The 18,817-nt window shown below is 43.6% G+C and overlaps 1 protein-coding gene across 5 annotated transcripts in view; it reads left to right on the top strand.

Moving 5' to 3' along the window:
* DLGAP1 (DLG associated protein 1) overlaps positions 1 to 18,576 on the top strand; it is a 416,456-nt gene extending 397,880 nt beyond the window's left edge. For all 5 annotated transcript variants that reach the window (XM_032987689.2, XM_032987687.2, XM_032987686.2 and 2 more), the window contains 3 exons: positions 9,054 to 9,145; positions 11,557 to 11,709; positions 14,604 to 18,576. In XM_032987689.2, the coding sequence (XP_032843580.1) occupies positions 9,054 to 9,145; positions 11,557 to 11,709; positions 14,604 to 14,813 (455 nt within the window). In that variant the 3' untranslated portion in view covers positions 14,814 to 18,576. The remainder of the gene's footprint in view (positions 1 to 9,053; positions 9,146 to 11,556; positions 11,710 to 14,603) is intronic.
* The last annotated feature ends 241 nt before the right edge of the window (positions 18,577 to 18,817 follow it).

The following is an 18,817-nucleotide window of genomic DNA, read 5'->3' as shown; positions in this document are numbered from 1 at the left end:
GTCCTCCCCATGGGGTGCAGCCATTCCCATGCTGTCCCGGTGTGGGTCACCCCCATGTGTTGCAGTCCTCCCAGTGCCGAACCACAACAGCAGGAGCTTCCTCTCCCCTCAGATCCTCCTTTAAGTGAACCCGCCTGTCCCTGGTGTGGGCTCTTCCACAGGCTTCAGGTCAGCCTCTGCTCCACCGCAGCCCTCCATGGGTGGCAGGGGGGGCCGCCCTGCCATCTCACCACAGGATATAGGGGGGTCTCTGCTCTGGCACACCTCCCACACATCCTTCTCCTTCCACTGACCTGGGTGTTCGCATAGGTGTTCTCCTCGTAACTCTTCCTCACAAGTCCCCACCCCCTCCCAGGTTCTCCTTCTTCAATACATTATCACAGAAGCACAGCTACTGTCACTAATTTGCTCAGCCTTGCCCAGAGGCAGGTCTGACTGGGAGCCCAGGGAGCTTTTGAGAAGCTTCTCACAGGGGCCACCTCTGTAGCCCCCTCCCCTGCTACCAAAAACCCCACCACAGAAACCCAGCATAATTAGTAAGAAGGGTTGGGTAGCTCATGTCTTATTCGTTCATTCTAACTGGGGAAGAAGAGCTGAACATGAGCTTCCATATCCACAATTTTTTCTCCCAGTAAAAACTGAAGTTTCTTCCATTTACTTCCATTACAAGGAACAGTACTACTCATAGCTGTCAACTTTTGGACATAGATAAACCCGTGAGCTTAGGAGCATGCTCATTGTAAGTGAAGCTTTTTCATATTCTAGCAGGGATCTTCTAGAAAACACTAAGGAGCAGCTGCATATAGAGAATTCAATACTGTATAATTTAGGCACACATAAGTGTGTTTTTGTGGATATACAAATAACACTTTTCCGACCTCCAAACTATCTCCTACCAAAGCAAGAACTACTACTTCAGCATCAGGCTTGCTTCTTCCAAATTTCTAACCCTTCCTCTCAAGAAGGAAGGTGCTAGGATTATTTTGAGATGTGAAAGTTTTGATTTATAGAAGGAAAGGAATTAACACTGGCAAAAAAATATATTTTTAAAAATTCTTAGAAATGCATAAGCTATTTCTGCTGGAACTTTCCATTCAACCCAATGAAAGAAATAACCATAAAGAAGTTTAATCTGTATAGTTAAAGTTAGACACTATTGTAAGCAACTGGAAATTGACTTCTAACGGAAAGTATGAGACAACCTTATCATTAAGGTATGTTAGGGTTTTCTATTTCTATAAAACTTCTATTACACAACAGGCTAATGATTTCTTCTGAGGAAAATTATAGAAGGATTAGCCTTCAAAGCAGATCCAGATTCCCCAAATTTTAGAATATTTGAACCTTATTTTTCATTTACATCATCAATACATTAAAAAATTTCTTGGAACATGTATCAGAATACGAAGGTTCTCTGTTGTTAGTATGCAAGAAATAAAATCCGTGAACTAAGTGATTTTAGATTGAAAAAGAAGTGTGAACATGTGACAAGCAGGAAATATACAATATTTTTAAGTCCAAGCCACAAAACGCACTTGCTTTCTCTTTGCCACAGCAACTTAGATTTGGCCATAAGGATGTCATTTTCTACAGTGTGGGTGGTAATACCCTGGAAGAGGTTGCCCAGAGAATCTGTGGCTGCCTGCTCCCTGGAAGGGTTCAAGGCCAGGCTGGACGGGGCTTTGAGCAACCTGGTCTGGTGGAAGGTGTCCCTGCCCATGGCAGGGGGGTTGCAACTGGATGATCTTTAAAGGCCACTTCTGACTCAAACCGTTCTATGATCCTATGATTCTATGAACTGATAAAAATGGAAACCCCTACAAATACTTTATTTGTGCACCAAAATAGTTATTCAGCTGGGGAAAAAAAAAACATGAAGTGAATTTTACAAGGCTGATACAGGCAGAACGTGTATGTCTGTGTACAGAATTTTCTCTCAGTGTCTTCGTGTCTTTGATATATGGTAGTTTTAAAGCGCTCTTTGAGCAATCAGTGGGAGAAGTCAGCTACGGGGAAGATGAAGCAGTGGTTAGGCTGGTGATTCCCAATGCTTCCTTACAGCAGACATGGCACATGTCCTGTGGATTATTATTCCTCCTCTTCATTTTTCTGACCAGCACTTCTTGTGATTGCTGGAAACGGGAGGAGAAAAGGGGTCACCTGGGTGTTGTGGTCACTGGTGAGGTACTGATTTCGGTGTGATGCCGTCAGCACGTGGCAGCTGCCTCCCACAGAGGCTGCGCGGGGCTTTCTGCTACGGCTCAGCACGCCCCGCTCTACCTGGTGCCAAGGAAAAGCATATGGCTGGGGCCGCTCTGCCCGCTCCGCAGCGCCAGAAACAAAAGCTTTGAAGAGAGGGAGGAAAGGAGCAGAAGAGGTGTGTTTGCTTTGGTTTTCCTAATGAAATATAACCAGAGCAGGGAACGCATCCTTTGTTTTCAGCCTGACATCCCCAGCGTGTGTTTGGCCAGATAACAAAATAACGAGAACGTGCGATGAGCGAGGTTTTCTCGATGCCGTGGCAGCTGACAGAGGGCTTGTCCCCCCGGCGCTCCGCGTAAAATGATCCGCGCTTCCTCCAGACAATGCGGCCCTTGTGCGAAACAGCTGTCTCGGGGAGACGGCTCGCTGCTGTTTGACAGTAGCTTGTATGTTACATGGATACGTTGGGTATTATCTAGCTGGGAATGAATCTACCAGATGGGATTGAATGTTTCTAGCTGGGAAATGGAGTCTGCTGCTGTGTATAAAAACAAGCTGTGGTTCAGTGGCCGCACGATGAAATGCCAATATAGAGAGAAATGTGGCTCCCCTTCCGCCATGAATTATTTATTGTATAGTATATTCTGGTTTTATCTGAAATAATTTTCCAATAAAGCTGCGGCATGAGTAACGGACAGATGAATACCACTCACACTTTAAGCTAGGATACTTGATACAGTTTCTGTGTATTTTGCTGTTACGGGGATGTTGGCTACAAACTCTAGGGCTCTCATAAAAAAGAAAAGATGTTAGAAGTATGAGGCTAAACACCTTGTGAGAATTGATTGACACTTTGGATCAGGCCGCAGATGAAATCAATGATTTTCCTTTTTTGTTGGTTTTCTCCTCAACCCTCTGCTCTCTCCTCCTATCTCTCCCCTGCAAAATTTCATATAGTCAGCGCCTCACTGCTGCTGCTGCTGGTGACTTTTGGCTCAGGCCTCTGGAGCAACCAATTACACATAGAATTAGCAGCAACAGGCCTGGCTCCCTGCGCAGCACTGTTAGAGAGCAACCTCTTTTATTCTTTTATTCCCAGCAGCAGTGGGCACAGGAATATACACCTACAGACTCAGCCTGGCTTTTGCTGGATTTTTGCTGTTGCTTTTATTTCACAGGGGGCATTAACCTTTCTGGAAGAACCAGAGGGCTTAATTTTGCCCCTTCTTCAGAAATGTTTCTCTTTCACAAGGTTGTAATGTGGCTTCCATGAGAAGATAACCATTGGAAGCAACCAGTGGGCCCAATTCACCACAGGTCAGGTGTAATGTGGGTTTAGTGGCAAGACAAGTCAGGCCAATCAAGTAAAAAATAAAATAGAAAACCAAGGTTCTGACAAGACGTGTCATTATAACTGTCTTGCATGTATATTATAATCCTCTGGGCTAGTCTGCAAACAAAGGTTGACCTCAAATCTGCAGTAACCTTGCTGCTTAGGACTCGAGTCTCTGCAAATTCAGCCAGTTCAGGCAAATTATGCAATGCTTGCACACTTTCTGCTGTTTTTGGTTTGTTTTGATTTTTCCAAAGGAAAACACAAAGAGTGGAGGCTAGACACAAGAGAAGAAAGTTAAGAAAAAGATTTATTTTTTTGTAGTACTTGTGCATGGCAAAAGAAGAGACCCATGAGTTCGGTTTCAGCCACGAGCAAGGAAAATCATTTGCCAGTCCTCTGCAGGGCTTCCCTGAGCTGTCCTGGTCCCTGCTGCTCAGAGGAGCGACGGCCTAGACCTTCAGCAGCCTGATGCAGCCATGCAGAGGGACGGTCACCAGCCTGACGTGTGGCCTCATCCTGCTGGAATCCCCCTGGCTACATGCCTCTGGCCGTATGCCGGACTTGTCCTTTTCTTGTTCTGGTTTTCTTTTCTCCACAGAAGGGACTTCTCCGTACACAAGGGTTTGTCCAAGGAAAGCCAGCTCCTGGCTGGAAGCCCTGCCAGTGTCCGAAGTCTAGCCAGGAAAAAAGAGAAGTCCGCAAGCAAGGAAACAATCTAGTTAGGGAAAAAACATGAAGTGTGCTAATAAAAGCCAAGTAAGTCAGAGAACACATGGAAACTGCTTTATTCCCAGTGAACAGCATTTACTCATGCAGACAGACCTATTAATTTCAGTGAGATCACTCCTATAAGTATATATGACTCAAAGCAAGTTCTGCTCCTTCCTTAGCTACATTTGGCTGTTTTCTCCTTAATAGCTGAGCTTAAGACCTGAGCAGTAGCTTTAACTTTGAATTTCCTGGCTTTTGTCATTCTTGGCATTATTTAAATGTAGGTCTGTCAACATGAATAGGCTAAAATGTTGGGCCATCCTGGCTTAGAAATGGATTGTGACAGCTCTATGGCAGGATTGCTTCATATGCACAGTGCCCAGCCAACATCTGCAACGCAAATGTCAGGCTCTGTCCCTGTAATTTCGGCTATTGTTCCTGCCACTTGCTCCTGGGGCAATGAGCAGGTCCCTGGTTCTCTGTTCCTTAGCTTTCACCCTGACTACCTGCCAGGTGTTTTTACACTAAGGGCAATTGATAGTCACAGTCCTAAAGTGCCTCCTTTGTCATTTTTTAGACCCTTCGGCCTGTCAAAGTTGAAATGCAAAGAGATCAGTGGGTGTTTTAAGGCCAAGTAATGCTGCCACTCCTCAGCTTCTCAAAACTCCCATGACTTCTATGTGATGGCTTTTCACATGACTTCAGGTGGTTTTTGTTGTTGCTTTCTTATATTTTCTTCTCCTTGTTACACACACAGTCTCCTTCCAAGGTAGAGCAGATGACAATATCACCATTTTTTTTGCTTGTATTTGAAATTATTTTTAAATTTCATTTCTTTTACAATGAAGACATGGAGGGGGGAGATACATGGAGCTCTACAATCCCAAAGTAGGTCCTATGCGGTTCTTAGAACCAAGAGAAGCATGAACTTATTGCTTGAACAGCACATAGTCTAAGTACATATTTAAGACCATTTTAAAAGGAGAACAGGTTGGGGGGTTAGAGACACAAGGAAATTAAGTGGCATGTGTCTATCCTAGAATAACATTCTGCAACCCCTCATCAAGAACAATAATAGTGAGGAGGCACTCCACAATATCCAAATTATATCAAAATAGCTGTACAGAAGCAGTTCTTCCAGAATAGACATAACTGTCATCATAGGAGAGAACTGGATTTACAAGGAAGAGAGGTCAAAGCAAGGAGAGGGGAGAAGGAAAAGAAAAAAAAAAGGGAAGAATTCAAACTATAAAAACAAAACACTGCAGTATACACACTTCTCCCCCTGGGGAAGGGGTGACAGCAAAGCATATGATGGATGTTAATAATGTTGCTTAATGCATTACTGGAAGGCATTTGGATCCAACAGTGCTGAATATGCTGTGTAACCTTGTAGGGAATAGAAAGAAGACATGAATAACATTATATAGGTGTTTAAATCCGTTATGATTGCATCTTGATGGGTCGGTAGTATTTTTTGTTGTTGCTTTGTTTTATATGTTTTGTTTGTATCCTATTAGCTGAACACATCAATGTGAATGTTTATATGTTTTTCTCCTGTACCCCATCTCCCTTGCTGTTAAAGATTTCTCTGATTCTTTTCTGATGTGTTTTGAGTATTATCTTTACAATTTTATTTATTTTCTTGGTATTTTGCTTCAAACCTCACAGGCTTTTCTCCTAGGAAAGTATCGGTCTATTTTTATTTTTCATTTTTTTACTACACCTTGGCTTTTCTCTTTGTCACCGGATGATTTGACTGAGAATGCGAAACAAGCACTCTGCCTTGAAACACTAAAAGCAACGTGGGTTTGGAAACAAAACTTAGGCTATTGATAAGGGTTTGTGCCTTCTGGAGAGATTCCTTTCCATCTTTCACATGCTTTGTCTTTGGTTTTTTTTTTTTCCTAACTTCCGTGACAGAGTTGGTTGTTGACGGGTTGCACATTAACAGACTGCTTGCTTTTGAGGGGCAAGGAATCAGTGACACTTGACTAGATACAGCCGCAGCTACAGCAGAAGTGGCAACAATAGAGAACAGCATCAGCATGCATCCCACAGTCAGCTGGGATGATGGTTTTTAGGCAAATAGCCAGTCGCTAGGCAGCCAAGGACAAGGACTTCCTTTTCCCTCTGCTGAGATCTCTGAATATTAAGCTCTTCTTCCCTCAAAGAAAGAGGCACATTCCCATCCATCACCAACAAGGTGTATTTACATTTCTTTGGGCTTGGGACGTGATTTCCAACTCGGGTGGTGCAGGTTTCCAGCAAGAGCCTGCCTCATCTATTTTTTTGTCCCGAGAAGTCGAGAGACCGTTTTTTCTCCCCTTCTCAAGTCTTGGGAAGCATCAGAGTGGCCGAGCTCCAGATGAGGCAGCTGTTCCCAAATATACTCAGTGGGAAGAGTTTTCATAACAATGGGAACCACATGAAAGCTCCTGGAGTAGCTCCTCCTACTATTGAAGAGTCCTTTCAGTTGAGTGGTTTGCATATTGGGTTGCATAAATGACTAGACACACCAAGGGGTCCATTTTCAGCACTGTGCGCATAGAATTAGACACGCAAGCCTTGCTAACAATAATGAGAGTTGTGTGCAAAACTCCCTGCGCAATATGCTGAAAATATTCTGCTTAGTGAATCTTCCAGCTCACGGCTATTTCCTGGCAGTGCTGAGCTGAGTTCTGGGAACAAAATGAAAGTCTGGGCTCTGTGTGTGTTCACAGAGCTCTTGCTCTCTCCTATAGTTTCTGAAAAAAAATGTGAAAAGACTCTCTCTTCACCCTCCTTTTTTTCCCCCCCCCTTTCCTTTTTAAGTCTAAACGAACTCCACATCCCACTTTTCCTTCAGCAGCCTTAAAGAGCAAGCTTTAAGGCTGCTGAAGGAAAAGCCATTTGCCTTGAAGGAGCAGAACACAGATTTCATACAACTGTGTCTCTGGTTTCAGTTCATCATGAGTGTTTGTGCCAGTTTGCTTAGCATGTGGCTACACAAGTGAATCCTCTGGAGAGGCCTTTCTCTTACCAAACACTGCTTGGTGACGTTCTGGTCGCAAGCTGCTGACATGCACTGCGGCCGGTCACAGGACTGTGAGACCCTAAAAATGTTGTCAGAAGGGGTTATAGCAAATTGTTGGTTATTTATTTATTTATTTGCTTTCAATTGTGTTAAGTCAAAACATTTTGCAGTATTTTCCCAGTAAAGCTCTGCTGACATTGTGTTAGGTTTTATACAAAAAGTGACCGTGCCCAAGGGATGGGATAGAGGATGGGAGTGAAGGAGTAGTATCTTTTCTGTGATCCACCAACAATTCACTCACCTTGATCAGGCCACTTCATCTCTTCGTTTTTCCTGTTCCTCCCTCAACTGCCTCATGTATCCAGACTGTAAATTTGTCATGGAAAAGTTGCTGTGTTTATTTGAGGGCTGGGGCAATGCAAGTATCTGTGAGTAGAAATGATATTGAAAATTGTGACACTGTGGCTGCCATTCATGCTTTCCATTAATGAAGCGGTAATTAAAAAAAAAAAAAATTTTTAAATCAATAACCAGAGAATTAGGGGATAATAAGTTGCTTCAGCTGAGAGGGAAAATTAATGATGAAGCCAGATGCGTCTGCGATGCCAAGCTGTTTATTTAAAGACAGTGCATATAGCATAGTTGTTGGGATTTTTTTCCTAAGCATTGAAAGTCTCAAACAAACTGGTGGCTTCTTTCTTGCTCACAACATCAATTTTCTTTCAATCAGCAGTCCCCAAAATCACACTCTCTTTTCTGGATTCACTGTCCTGCTGCCAGTTGAGGCCATGTCTTGTCTTTCTGCTCTTGTTTCTGCATGCTTGCTTCTTTTTTCACACCCACACCACACACTCACACCCACACCCCCCTCCCTCCCCCGGGGGGAGATGCAGGTCTCTGAAGGCACCAGTGTATGCCTCGGGTTTGGGTAGTGCCTGAACCCCACCGTTTCGGTGAGGTTGAATGCAACCAAAACAGTGTGAGCTCCTGTTTCAGAGGCACTTACCATGGGCTGTCTTCTGATTCTTCACAGCACTCACTCAGTCCAGAGAGACCATAAGTACCCAGCTGTCTGTACAAAGCAGCGCAGGAGCTGGGCTAGGATTCTTTGGTACCTCCCTCCAGGTCACCAGCAAGGAGGAGAGGACAGGGTGTGATTGCTCCCTGAAGTATGCCTGCACATCCCAATTCAAAGGCAGAAGTTGCTTCAGATTGTGCTCATGGAAAATACTCAGAGGGTCTGGATAAGATTCATCGGTGTGCATTAAAATCACCATTCTCTTTCTGGGCTCAGACTGAGCAACGCTCAGCTAAAACTGAGGTGCTGAGTTGCTAAGCAAGGTGTCAGAAATGCTGGTAGAAGTGATGTTTTCCAAACAGTGTGGATGGCATCCCAGGGTTTGAAAGCTGCGTGTCCTTGCACAGGGAACTGGCTTTGTATTCAAAGCCTGAGCCAGGGTCACAGTGAGAAGTGTTAGTTCAGTTGAGCTTTCTATACAGGTTGCAAAAGCTTTTGATTAGCCATGTTTATAATGCCATGGAGGTGCTCTTTGCTGGTTACAGCTGGTCTCACTGGGGGAGTGAGAGTAAGATGCAGCAGCAGATTAGTATTTTTGTTTAGTGCAGATCTGTCCTTAGATTTATCAGCCTCTCTAATCCGTGACTGAGATATAACATGCTTTTTGAAAGCCAGAGCTGACTACTGAGCCACTTTCTCCTCTCTTTTTATAGGTTTTCAGTTGCCTGCAGCAAAGAAAGCATCGTGACTTACATTTCTTTTTCTCTCAGTTCTAGGGAAAATTCGAACTGCAGTGGGCAGTGCCCAGCTTCTCATGGCCCAGAAATTTTACCAGTTCAGAGAACTTTGCGAAGAAAACCTGGTATGTAACTTTTCTGCTAGACACTGTTGTGTGCCTTTTACTAACCCTGTGAATAATCATACCTATACTATACAGATTTTCTGACTAGCATGGTAGGTTTTTTTCAGTAAAGGCCTTGATATGAATTTGGGAGTAACTCTGAAACTTGGTGGAGTCAGCATGAGTTTCACATTAGGTTGAGAGCCTTAAAATAATAACAGGCAAAAAGCTTTGGGTGAAATATCCCTGAGGCTCCACTACTGGCTTCAGAGGATCAAGGATCTGTCTGTGGACCTCTGAGTTCAGTTTGCATGGGCACAGAGGTGTTTGGGTAGAAGACCTCAAGGTCTTTCAGGGTGGAGCAGAAGTCTCGTGAGAGGGGCTTTCCCATGTAATGCCAATGCTGCCGGTATTAAATAAGACAGAAATAACAGGAAATCAAACACTGAAAGTTGGCGCTTCATGTTCTGCAACCTCAGTAGTGACAAAGAAAAAAATAATTTTCCAGAGTGCTAAAAGGGCAAAGAGGAAAAGAGCCAGTATGTTACCATTATTATTACTGTATGTAATTGGTACATGCTAGCACTATTATTTGCTATTTTTACACTGTTAATAGTAGAAGAATCAGAATGATATTCCTGTTGATAAATAAAAATATATTTCATACCATGTATCTGTGGCAATATTCTCAAAAATGCCATCACCTGTTCAAATTTTTTAAATTCTCATTAACAATCCAGCCTTGCATAGTAGATACAATGCATTTAATTCCCAATTTTGGCCAGAAAAGTCCAGAAAACCATAGAGCATTGTGCTTTGTCAGCATAAAATAGGGAAGGCAAACCCAGTGATACCCACCGGAGTGGGTTCACCATCTTTCTCTTCAGTTAATGCACCTCTGGAAATCAAGCCCCAGCTAAAATCTGCCTAAGTGGTCAAATGCAACAGAAATTGTCTCTGTCTGAATAAGCCTTCTTAATATAAAAATTCAAAAAGCATCCTACTTGTGCATCATTGTAAATAAAAACCTACAACTGGGCAACCTGCTAGTGTCAAGCACTGAAAAACTAGAAATCCAAGTATAATCTCTGGTCACCTTATGAGTCAAAAAATATATTCATTTTCATAACTGCTGCTTTGGTGGTATAATCATTGTATCAAAATAGTTCGTCAGTGCTGCTGTGTAAAGCATGAACAGAAATTTCGTAAGGCAAGCAACTGACTTTTGTGTTTATTGCTTCTAGTGAAGGAGAAAACTTAAACGCAGGGTATAACTTGAGCCGTGTAAAACAACATCCAAGGTTCTAATAATAATTTATTTATTATAAATTAGCAAAAATCTATCAATGTAATCTTACAAGGCCACAGCACCCATGGAACCTTGCTGGCTCAGACTGGTGTAGGGATTGCTCATCATTTACAAAAAAAATGCTTTAAGTGAGCATACGCAACACCTCATTTTATTTGAAGAATTTGAATTGGAAACCAGCGTACAGATGCATGTCCTGTATAAAGCTTTCCCTCACGTGAACTTTGCTAGCAGAGCGGGGACCGTTTCATGTATGTCCACTGCATGCAGAAAATGTTCAGAGCTGGGTTGTGCTGAAGGGACACAAGAGACAGCAGGACCTCTCAGGGCACCAGCCTCTGGCCCGTGCTGTGCAAGGGATGCTGCCGGCCCCGTGTGCTCTTCTGTGCAATCCCCAGGGGCTGATGAACCCCGCTGAGTTTGCACATGCAAAGCAACACGCCCCACGTGTGTCCCAGTCTCACTCTTCCCAAAAATGCGCCTGTAAAAATGGGAATACTGTGCTTCTGCACGCTCTCTTCTGAGCTTTTCACCCTGCAGAGGTTATTCTTGTCAAATAAATACGAAAAAATTGGCCTGAGGTGTATAAGAAGCAATTTTACTTGAAACGGTGTGTTTTTGTAGGCCTTAGGATCTCAGAGCGTGGAAAAAGTGTTCGCACATTTGTATATCACCATTTGCAGATGCAGCAAATGTGAGTTTGCGTAGGTACCGGTCCTTTTACAAGCGGGAACATGGCAGGGAATCTTCCCTCAAGAAAGTGGAGGCTGGCGGCGAATTTCAGTGCGGTTTAGGGTATCTCCGGTTGCTCCCAGGAACACCCCTAGGCAGATCCTGTCGCAGGGGACCTGCCACCTGCCCTTTCCCCGTGGTCCCTGGCGGGTAGCTGCTGCCTTCGGTGAGCGGGGGGCGTGTGGGGGTGCGGCGGCTCGACACCGAGCCAGACTCCTCGCAAAATCCCTCTGCCAGTAAGTAGCTCTCCACTTGGCTTCTCTCTCCGTGTCTCACCGATCGCTTGGATCTGCTGAAACTGCTTTGCTAGCAAGATGCCTAACCATTTGCACAAATGCTTTACATTAAGAGGTACTAAAGCCAATGTGTTTTTTTTTCTTCTGTTGCACAGAATCCTAATGCACATCCACGGCCGACCTCCCAGGATTTAGCAGGGTTTTGGGATATGCTGCAGTTGTCCATAGAAAATATTAGTATGAAATTTGATGAACTTCATCAGTTAAAGGCCAATAATTGGAAACAGATGGATCCTCATGACAAGAAGGTAGAACATTGTAGATTTTGTATGCTTCATTTAAAACCCTGCACAAATACTGGACAGATTAAATAGGCCTCTGTGTTACAGCGTTGACGTTAAAAATGTGAAATGAAGCTCATATCAAATTAATTTCGTTGTAATAACAATGTTTACATAATAATCATCTGGGATATTATCTGTAATATGTTTCAGGCATATTTTTAAACCAAATCTGTCTTTGTGAATCGGATAATGGGAATGTGGTACTTTGTTAAGCTTTACATTTAATCATATTAGACGATCAATCGTTGGAAGGAACTGCCTTATATATTGATTCTTAAAATTAAATAAATCACATTTACGGTTCATATTATTGCATATAGCAAGAGTTCTAGGTTGTGTTACTGAAAAACTAGGGAAGTACTGTAACCATCACTGACTTTGGTAACCAGATTACAAACAGAGCAATATCAAAAATATGCCTTCCAAAATGTTACATGAAAGAACTACTCTTTTTTTTTTGTCCATTTGTTTGCTTTTTGTTTATTTGGGTTTTTTTGCTTTTCTTTTTAATGGGTGATTTCATAAACAGGTTTACTTTGCTGGCAGTGTTGTTTACCCAAGGTAGCATAAAAATCATCTTGAGCTTTGGTCTTTTTTTTTTTTTAAATGTAGTCTTCTTCTGTCACCATGAAAAACTACCACATCTCCAAGTGTGAGCCACATTTCACTTTCCATTCTCATTTGGCACCATTGCCTTATTTTTCTTCTCACTATTGCATCGAGACAAACAGCACCTGGGTGAGCCAAAATACACAAATGTTTCAGAAAAATCCTTAAAAGACAGACCCATTCCTAGAGGAATCAACAGTCTAATGTCGTGCTCCTATAGGTACGTAATTTGATGGCTGAATTTCCACTGTGGCTGGTCTGATACCAATGAGTACAGCCAACAGGTAGGGTCACCAGAAGGAGGGGGAGCATGACTGACATGTACCACAAGGTACAGTGGCTCAGGCTGGAGTCCGGGCTGCCCCAACGTACGGTCAGCTGGCTGCCGATGACCAAAGCGGTGTTTTCTTTTGGACAAATAACCATAATAATATCAAACCCCATTAATCTTGCAGCAGGAAGTTTGCAAAGGCAGTGCTGGTAGCACTCTCCCTCCTCCTCCGATCAAGACTAAATACTCATTCCTGACTTAGGAGTGCCATGTTCACACCATTTGTGCACACCTAGTGTGTTTTGTAGGGGAATGAATGAGAATGTGTTTTCCTAGCCCAAGGTACTGAAGGCAAGTCATTTTCTTATCTTCTTTTTTTTTTTCAGTATCTGTCAGAAAAGGAAGTTAAAACCGTCAAACATGCATGCACAGAAACGCTGGTATATGGTCTTTCATTAGCTTTCACAGTAAAGCGGGTAGGCCGAGTGTTTGCAATTGCAGCAGTGAGAAACAAGAGCTTTCCTTAAAAAAAATGTGCCTTTTCTTTGCTTCTGAAAAACATTTCAAAGAGTTTCCAACAAAAAGAAGACTATAACGGGTTAAAGGAAGTTAAGTAGTACTGAAGAAAGGGACCTACAGTAGGAAGGTAAAGATTTTAAAGAATTACGCTGATTGTGTTCCTGTTTCAACAGCATTTGTCTATGATTTTAGATGAAACAGATCATCTCCTTCCTTAAAAAAGATTAAAAAAAAAGAAGAAAAACCTTTCTGTGGAATTGATATTTGCAGTTGCTTTTGGCCTTTGCCATTGGGCCCTTTTTAAGCAGCATAGATTAATCCTGGGACGGAGAGAAAAAGCAAAGTATGAATAAGTGTAACTAAGCACCTTTATATTTTGAGCCGTGGAAGCTGTTGTGAGCAGCATGAGAGAAAACGAAAGGGCAGAATGGGACCTTTGTAGTGTGATAAAATCCCTTCGCTCAGAGACCATGTTCACAGTTGGAAGGGGATGTAACTTAAAAGACAATCTAATTAACTTGACAAAGTCTTTGTGGCCGCCTGAAATTCAGACCTGAATACACTTTTCTTTCTCGGGAGAGATCCCTCTCTGAGGGTTTTTTTTTTGTTGGGTTGCTTTTTTTTTTTGTGTGTGTGTGTGTGTGTGTGTACATGCACCAGGATATACATAAAAGTCCTCCTTGTTGGTTGCGTATCTGGAGCTAGCTGCCACCGTGATGATTAATGCATGTTCTCTTAATGGTTTTTAAATTTTTCCTGCCAGTTTTTTTCTATTTCCAGCTGATTGTAGCTTGTCATGCCTATTTAGCAGGAGGCTAGAGTTTATGAGCTTGCACAGTGGGACCGAAAGCGTGGGATTTTTGAGCAGTCATTAAGCCACTACAAAACCTATACGTAAATACGTGGTGTTTTCAAAAACTGCTTATTCTGATGCACCAGCTGCAGGCAGCTAGTTCCCGTCTGCTCCGGGGAACGCCAAAGCCACGGTATCTCCGTGTTGCAAGAGCGCCTGGCGTTACGCACGTGTAGAAGAGGGTGGCCCGGGAGCCGGGGCTCTCTGGGGCTCCTCTGCCGAGAGCGGCGTTCGCTCCCCGGCCGCCTCCGAGATGCTCTCCAGTCCCTGGCACCCACCGGGAGGAGACGCCGGGATCCCCCCCCCCGCCCCGGGGGAGCCGCACTAAGCGGTTAGCGGTGGGGGCCTCGGCCCTGGCAGCGCCGGGCGTTTCACACGCACCGTCCCCGAGGAGAAGTAGCACTGCGGCCGGCCCTCCCCTCCCCTTTGCCCTTCCCCTATGCTTATGAACCCTTGAGCACAAAAGCCAGTTCACTGAAGACAGAAAGGCAGATAAGAGCTAACAAACCTTAGGTAAAATGTGTGTTCTAACTACTGACGTATCCTAGTTTTTCCCGCCTTTCCCTGAGAAGCTGTATAATGCCATTAACCTTCTGCTTTGATCAGGAGAGAAGGGTCCCTCCTCCAGTGCCAAAGAAGCCATCGAAAGGTCAGGTGCCACTCATACGAGAACGCTCTCTGGAAAGCTCGCAGCGTCAGGAGGCCCGGAAACGGCTGATGGCTGCCAAGCGCGCTGCATCGGTCCGCCAGAACTCAGCTACCGAGAGCGCCGAAAGCATTGAGATATACATCCCCGAAGCCCAGACCAGGCTATGAAGGGATCCAACCGGGAGGACTCTCTCTGGCAAGACAAGCCTCATGTATAATCTGCCCCTCTAGGCTCCTGCTCAAGGTCACCACGAAGTATTTGTACCTCCTCCTCCTCCTCTTCCTCCTCTCTCTCTCTCTCCCCCTCTCCCCCTCCCCTCTCTCTGTACGCAGCCGCCCCGATGCTCCCAGTGAACTCCACTGCCGTGGCGTAGTTGTCGGTCCTCCGAGAGATGTCCTTTAATCACCCTTGCTTTCTGAAGGTTCGCCCATGTCATCACGATGCTTTGTCACATGTACTGATGCTGCCACTTTGCCTCATGTAAACGAGTACAATCCTTTTCTTTTTCTGTTTGAAACAAATAAATGCAGCGCTCAGACTTCCACTCACCCGCGCACCTGTACAGTAGATGCTCCGTTTAACGTACAATCTTTAGTTGACCTAAAGCTAGTCTGTTACCCGGTGTACAGCAATATCAAACTGTAGAGGACTTTGGAAATTTCAGTCATGCAGGGTGATCCTTTCGGACTCTGCCGTCTTCCTCACAAAAGATGAAAGGAGCTATGACTCGGATTCCCTTCTTTTTATTACTGTTTTTTTTAAAGCAGATGGCGCACTTTATTCTAAACCTCCGAAACACACCTTCTCACCTGAATTTAAGGAGTCACACAAGGGAGGGGGCTGGGGCGGGAGCAGGGAGGGGGGAAGACAAAAAACACAGCTCTGGGAGGTGGAAGAGTGGAAGTATATCCCACAGGTGAGATGGCGAGGGATAGAAAAGAGCCTGTGGAGAGATACCTGCACACTCACAGCTGCACAAACTGCCTCATTTTTATTTCATCAATCACTACTTAAACATTTCAATCAGCAGAAGATTGTAAATTCGATCTTCCAGGGAAATAATCTATTTTGAAAGGCAATAAAAGAGTGAAAAGAAAGGAGATAAGAAGCAATGACAGTTGAAGAGATAATATAAAAGAAGGATTTTCTTGTCCAAGTATTAAGACTTTTTAAAATTGTACTGTATTGTCAATTCCTCTTGTATTGTATTGTATGGATTATATTGGTAAAAAAAAAAAAAAAAAGAAAAAAGAAAAAAAAGCTTGGTTTTGTTGATGTCTTAATAATCTCGGTGGGACCATCCGATCTCACACGTCCACGCAGCCACACACGGACACCTGTAGGCGAATTGCTGTACATGGAGCCACTGATGATTTTCCAGGCCAGGCTTGCTTTGCTCTATCCACAGCCGGTTGTATGCTACAGTTCAGACTCCTTATCACCAAACGGTCCATATCTAGGAGTAAGTTTCTAATCCAGCCTCCTCTCAGTAGTATAAAATACCCACTTGAACAAGAACAATAAAGTATTTTTCACAAGTTACAGGATCGATACGAACTTAATTTTTTTCACGACAAGCCTTCCTACCCTGGCTTCTGCCACTGTTTTGCAATCGCGAAAAATACGCAATCCCAAGTAGCTCATTAATAGCGATGGGAAATGGAAGACAGCAGGGCTGGAGAGGAGCCTGCGAGGTCGGCCCCTGCGTGCCTGTCCCCTGCCCAGCCACCCCCGGCTGAGGCAGGAGCTTCTCCTCCAGCTCCTCCGGCGCGGAAGGATGCTGACCACGCCGCCGCCGCCTCTTGTGCCAATGTTAGGGAAGCGGTGTCAGGCACGTTCGCTGAGAGCGAGTTGCGGTGCGTGCGTGCGAGTGCCGAGCTGGCATGCGGTGCTGAGAGCAGAATTAGGGTGGGCTGGTTCGGACGACGGGGCTGGTCCGGGGCAGCGGAGCGCCGCGTGGCAGCCCCGCGGTGATGCTTTCCGACCCCTCCGCCGGTCCCTGCGTGCCCTTTGCCCCGGCTGCCCGGGCAGGGGGACGCGGGAGAGGAAAGCCGGCTGCTTTCTGCTCCCCGGTGGGAGCAGGCACAGGGACAGCCCCCCCCACCCCACCCCCCTGCCACGGAGGGGCCCAGGGTGCAGCCACTGCCGCACACCAGCGCTGGCTGTGCCTGTCAAACCTGTGCGGACGGGCCAACCCGTGAAAAATCCCGCTGCACGGGTGGCGTAATTCTGCAGCTTGCACTTAAAAAACATTTAAAGTCGTCATCAAAAAGTTAAGCTCTTGCTAAAACTATTCATCAAGATCATGCCAGACAGCTTCTTTTCCTACGACATCATAGCCAGGTGCTAATTTAATTTTATCCAAGAAAATAGGAGAGGTAATAGGTTCTGGCACCAGGTATTTTCATGAGAGCATACTAAAACCACTAGAGAATTTGCTACCTCTCAAAGCCATTGATATCTGAGCTATGTCTTTATAAACAGGGCACAAATATTTACTGCTGTGGTTTACAAGATAAGGGCTAATAATTTAATATATAAAAGACTTTTAACTAGAGTAATCAGAAATCCAGTGTAACCCTAGAGTGCTTTGTGTTACAGGAGCTTTGAAAGGTTTGACCCTCTAAGCGTTTGAATACCAGTGTATTTGCTAGTTTTGAAACACTGCGTTTAACTTTTAGCAGCAACGAAACATCACCGTGTTTGCAGTATGTAATAGTGCCAACTGCCATTTTTGAACATATATAGTCATAGGAAGTATTAATTCTTTGGAACTCATTTGTACTGAAATATTCAAAGCAGTAACCAGGTGAGAGTCCACATTCACAACTGTGTCGCAGACTTACTTAGTTTTGTGAACGTTTTCTGAAAGATGAGTTAAGCCTTTGGTTGACGAGTGGCTACAGAAATTTATATCTAGCAAGTTCCCCCCCCCCTAAAAAAGCAGCAGAGCAAAGACTGCCTAGTCTTGTACATTACAAATTTTTGTATTTGTATATCATAGAATATTTTTCGTATCTGTTTTAAATGAATTTATTCTTAGCTGAATGCCTGTTATTTCATTTGGCGCTGGAGAGGGTATTATAGTGTTTGCTTAGTTTTCTAGCAAAATACTGAAAATACAGCCAAGACCAGAAAATGTAAAAAAGAATAATTCTGCCCCTAGAGTGCCACTAGTTAACCACTTGACTCATTTACCTACACTAATGCTAGAATATTCGCTCTATCATCTGGTTTAGTATAATTTGTAACTATTTGTTTTTAGTCTAACCTGCCCAGTGTATCTCAAAAATGCCTATATTCTGTTTCACTTTGGGACTAAAGTATTGCTTTTTTTTCTTGGGGGAAATTTTAGAAAATGTTGTTTTTGTCTCCTGCTTCAAAAGTTTAAAAAAAAAAAAAAAAAAAGAAGTATTTATTATATTTTTTGCAGATGTTTCCATAAAATTCTCATAATCTTTTTGTAAAGAAAGATGAAGAAATGGATTAAAGATTTTTAATATTTGAAAAGGTAAATAGAAATAATTTATTTGTAATATATTTCAGTTTATTTATTGGTGTTCCCTTAATGCTTTGATGTGCACTATCACTTTAATTTAAACTGTATCTTTGTGAACTTATTTGTTTCTTGGTTTGGGTTGTTTTTTTTAAGGAAAAAGGTCAAATGCATATTTTAAGTAACTGGAGTGTAAATCACTGGCCTACCTGCATTCCCAAATGTGATTTTAAAAATGTTTTTTTGATTTGAAACAAAAGACACAAATTTGAAAGCCTTTAGACAGAGGAGAATGTTTTTATGGCTTAATGATTTGGGTTTCCATAGGATTATCTATATCTGGTTTGTGTGTGGACAGGAAAATGTAAATAGATGAATGTTTCCCATAATGTAAAAAGAGCAAATTAATAAAATAATTAATGCACTGCTTGTAAGAGCTGTGGGTTTTCAATGCAAATTCTTTCTCCCTGCACTGCCAAAGCGTTTCATTTGATGTGGTCAAGGATAAAAGCACGACAAGCAGAATGTTTCTCTTAAGCACTCATTGCTTAAGACCGATCCTGCAAAGTCGCATCCGAAGCGTCCTGCTGAGCACCCTGGCAGTGCTCATCTGCGCAGAGTTACTCACGGGGTCAGTGCTGCCGTGACCGAGGCCTCGAGCCTTAGCAAAGTCTT

This window comes from Tyto alba, unplaced genomic scaffold, assembly GCF_018691265.1.
Source record: "Tyto alba isolate M040663 unplaced genomic scaffold, T.alba_DEE_v4.0 Super-Scaffold_27, whole genome shotgun sequence".
NCBI lineage: Eukaryota > Metazoa > Chordata > Aves > Strigiformes > Tytonidae > Tyto > Tyto alba.
This window is presented reverse-complemented; position numbering and strand designations above follow the sequence as displayed.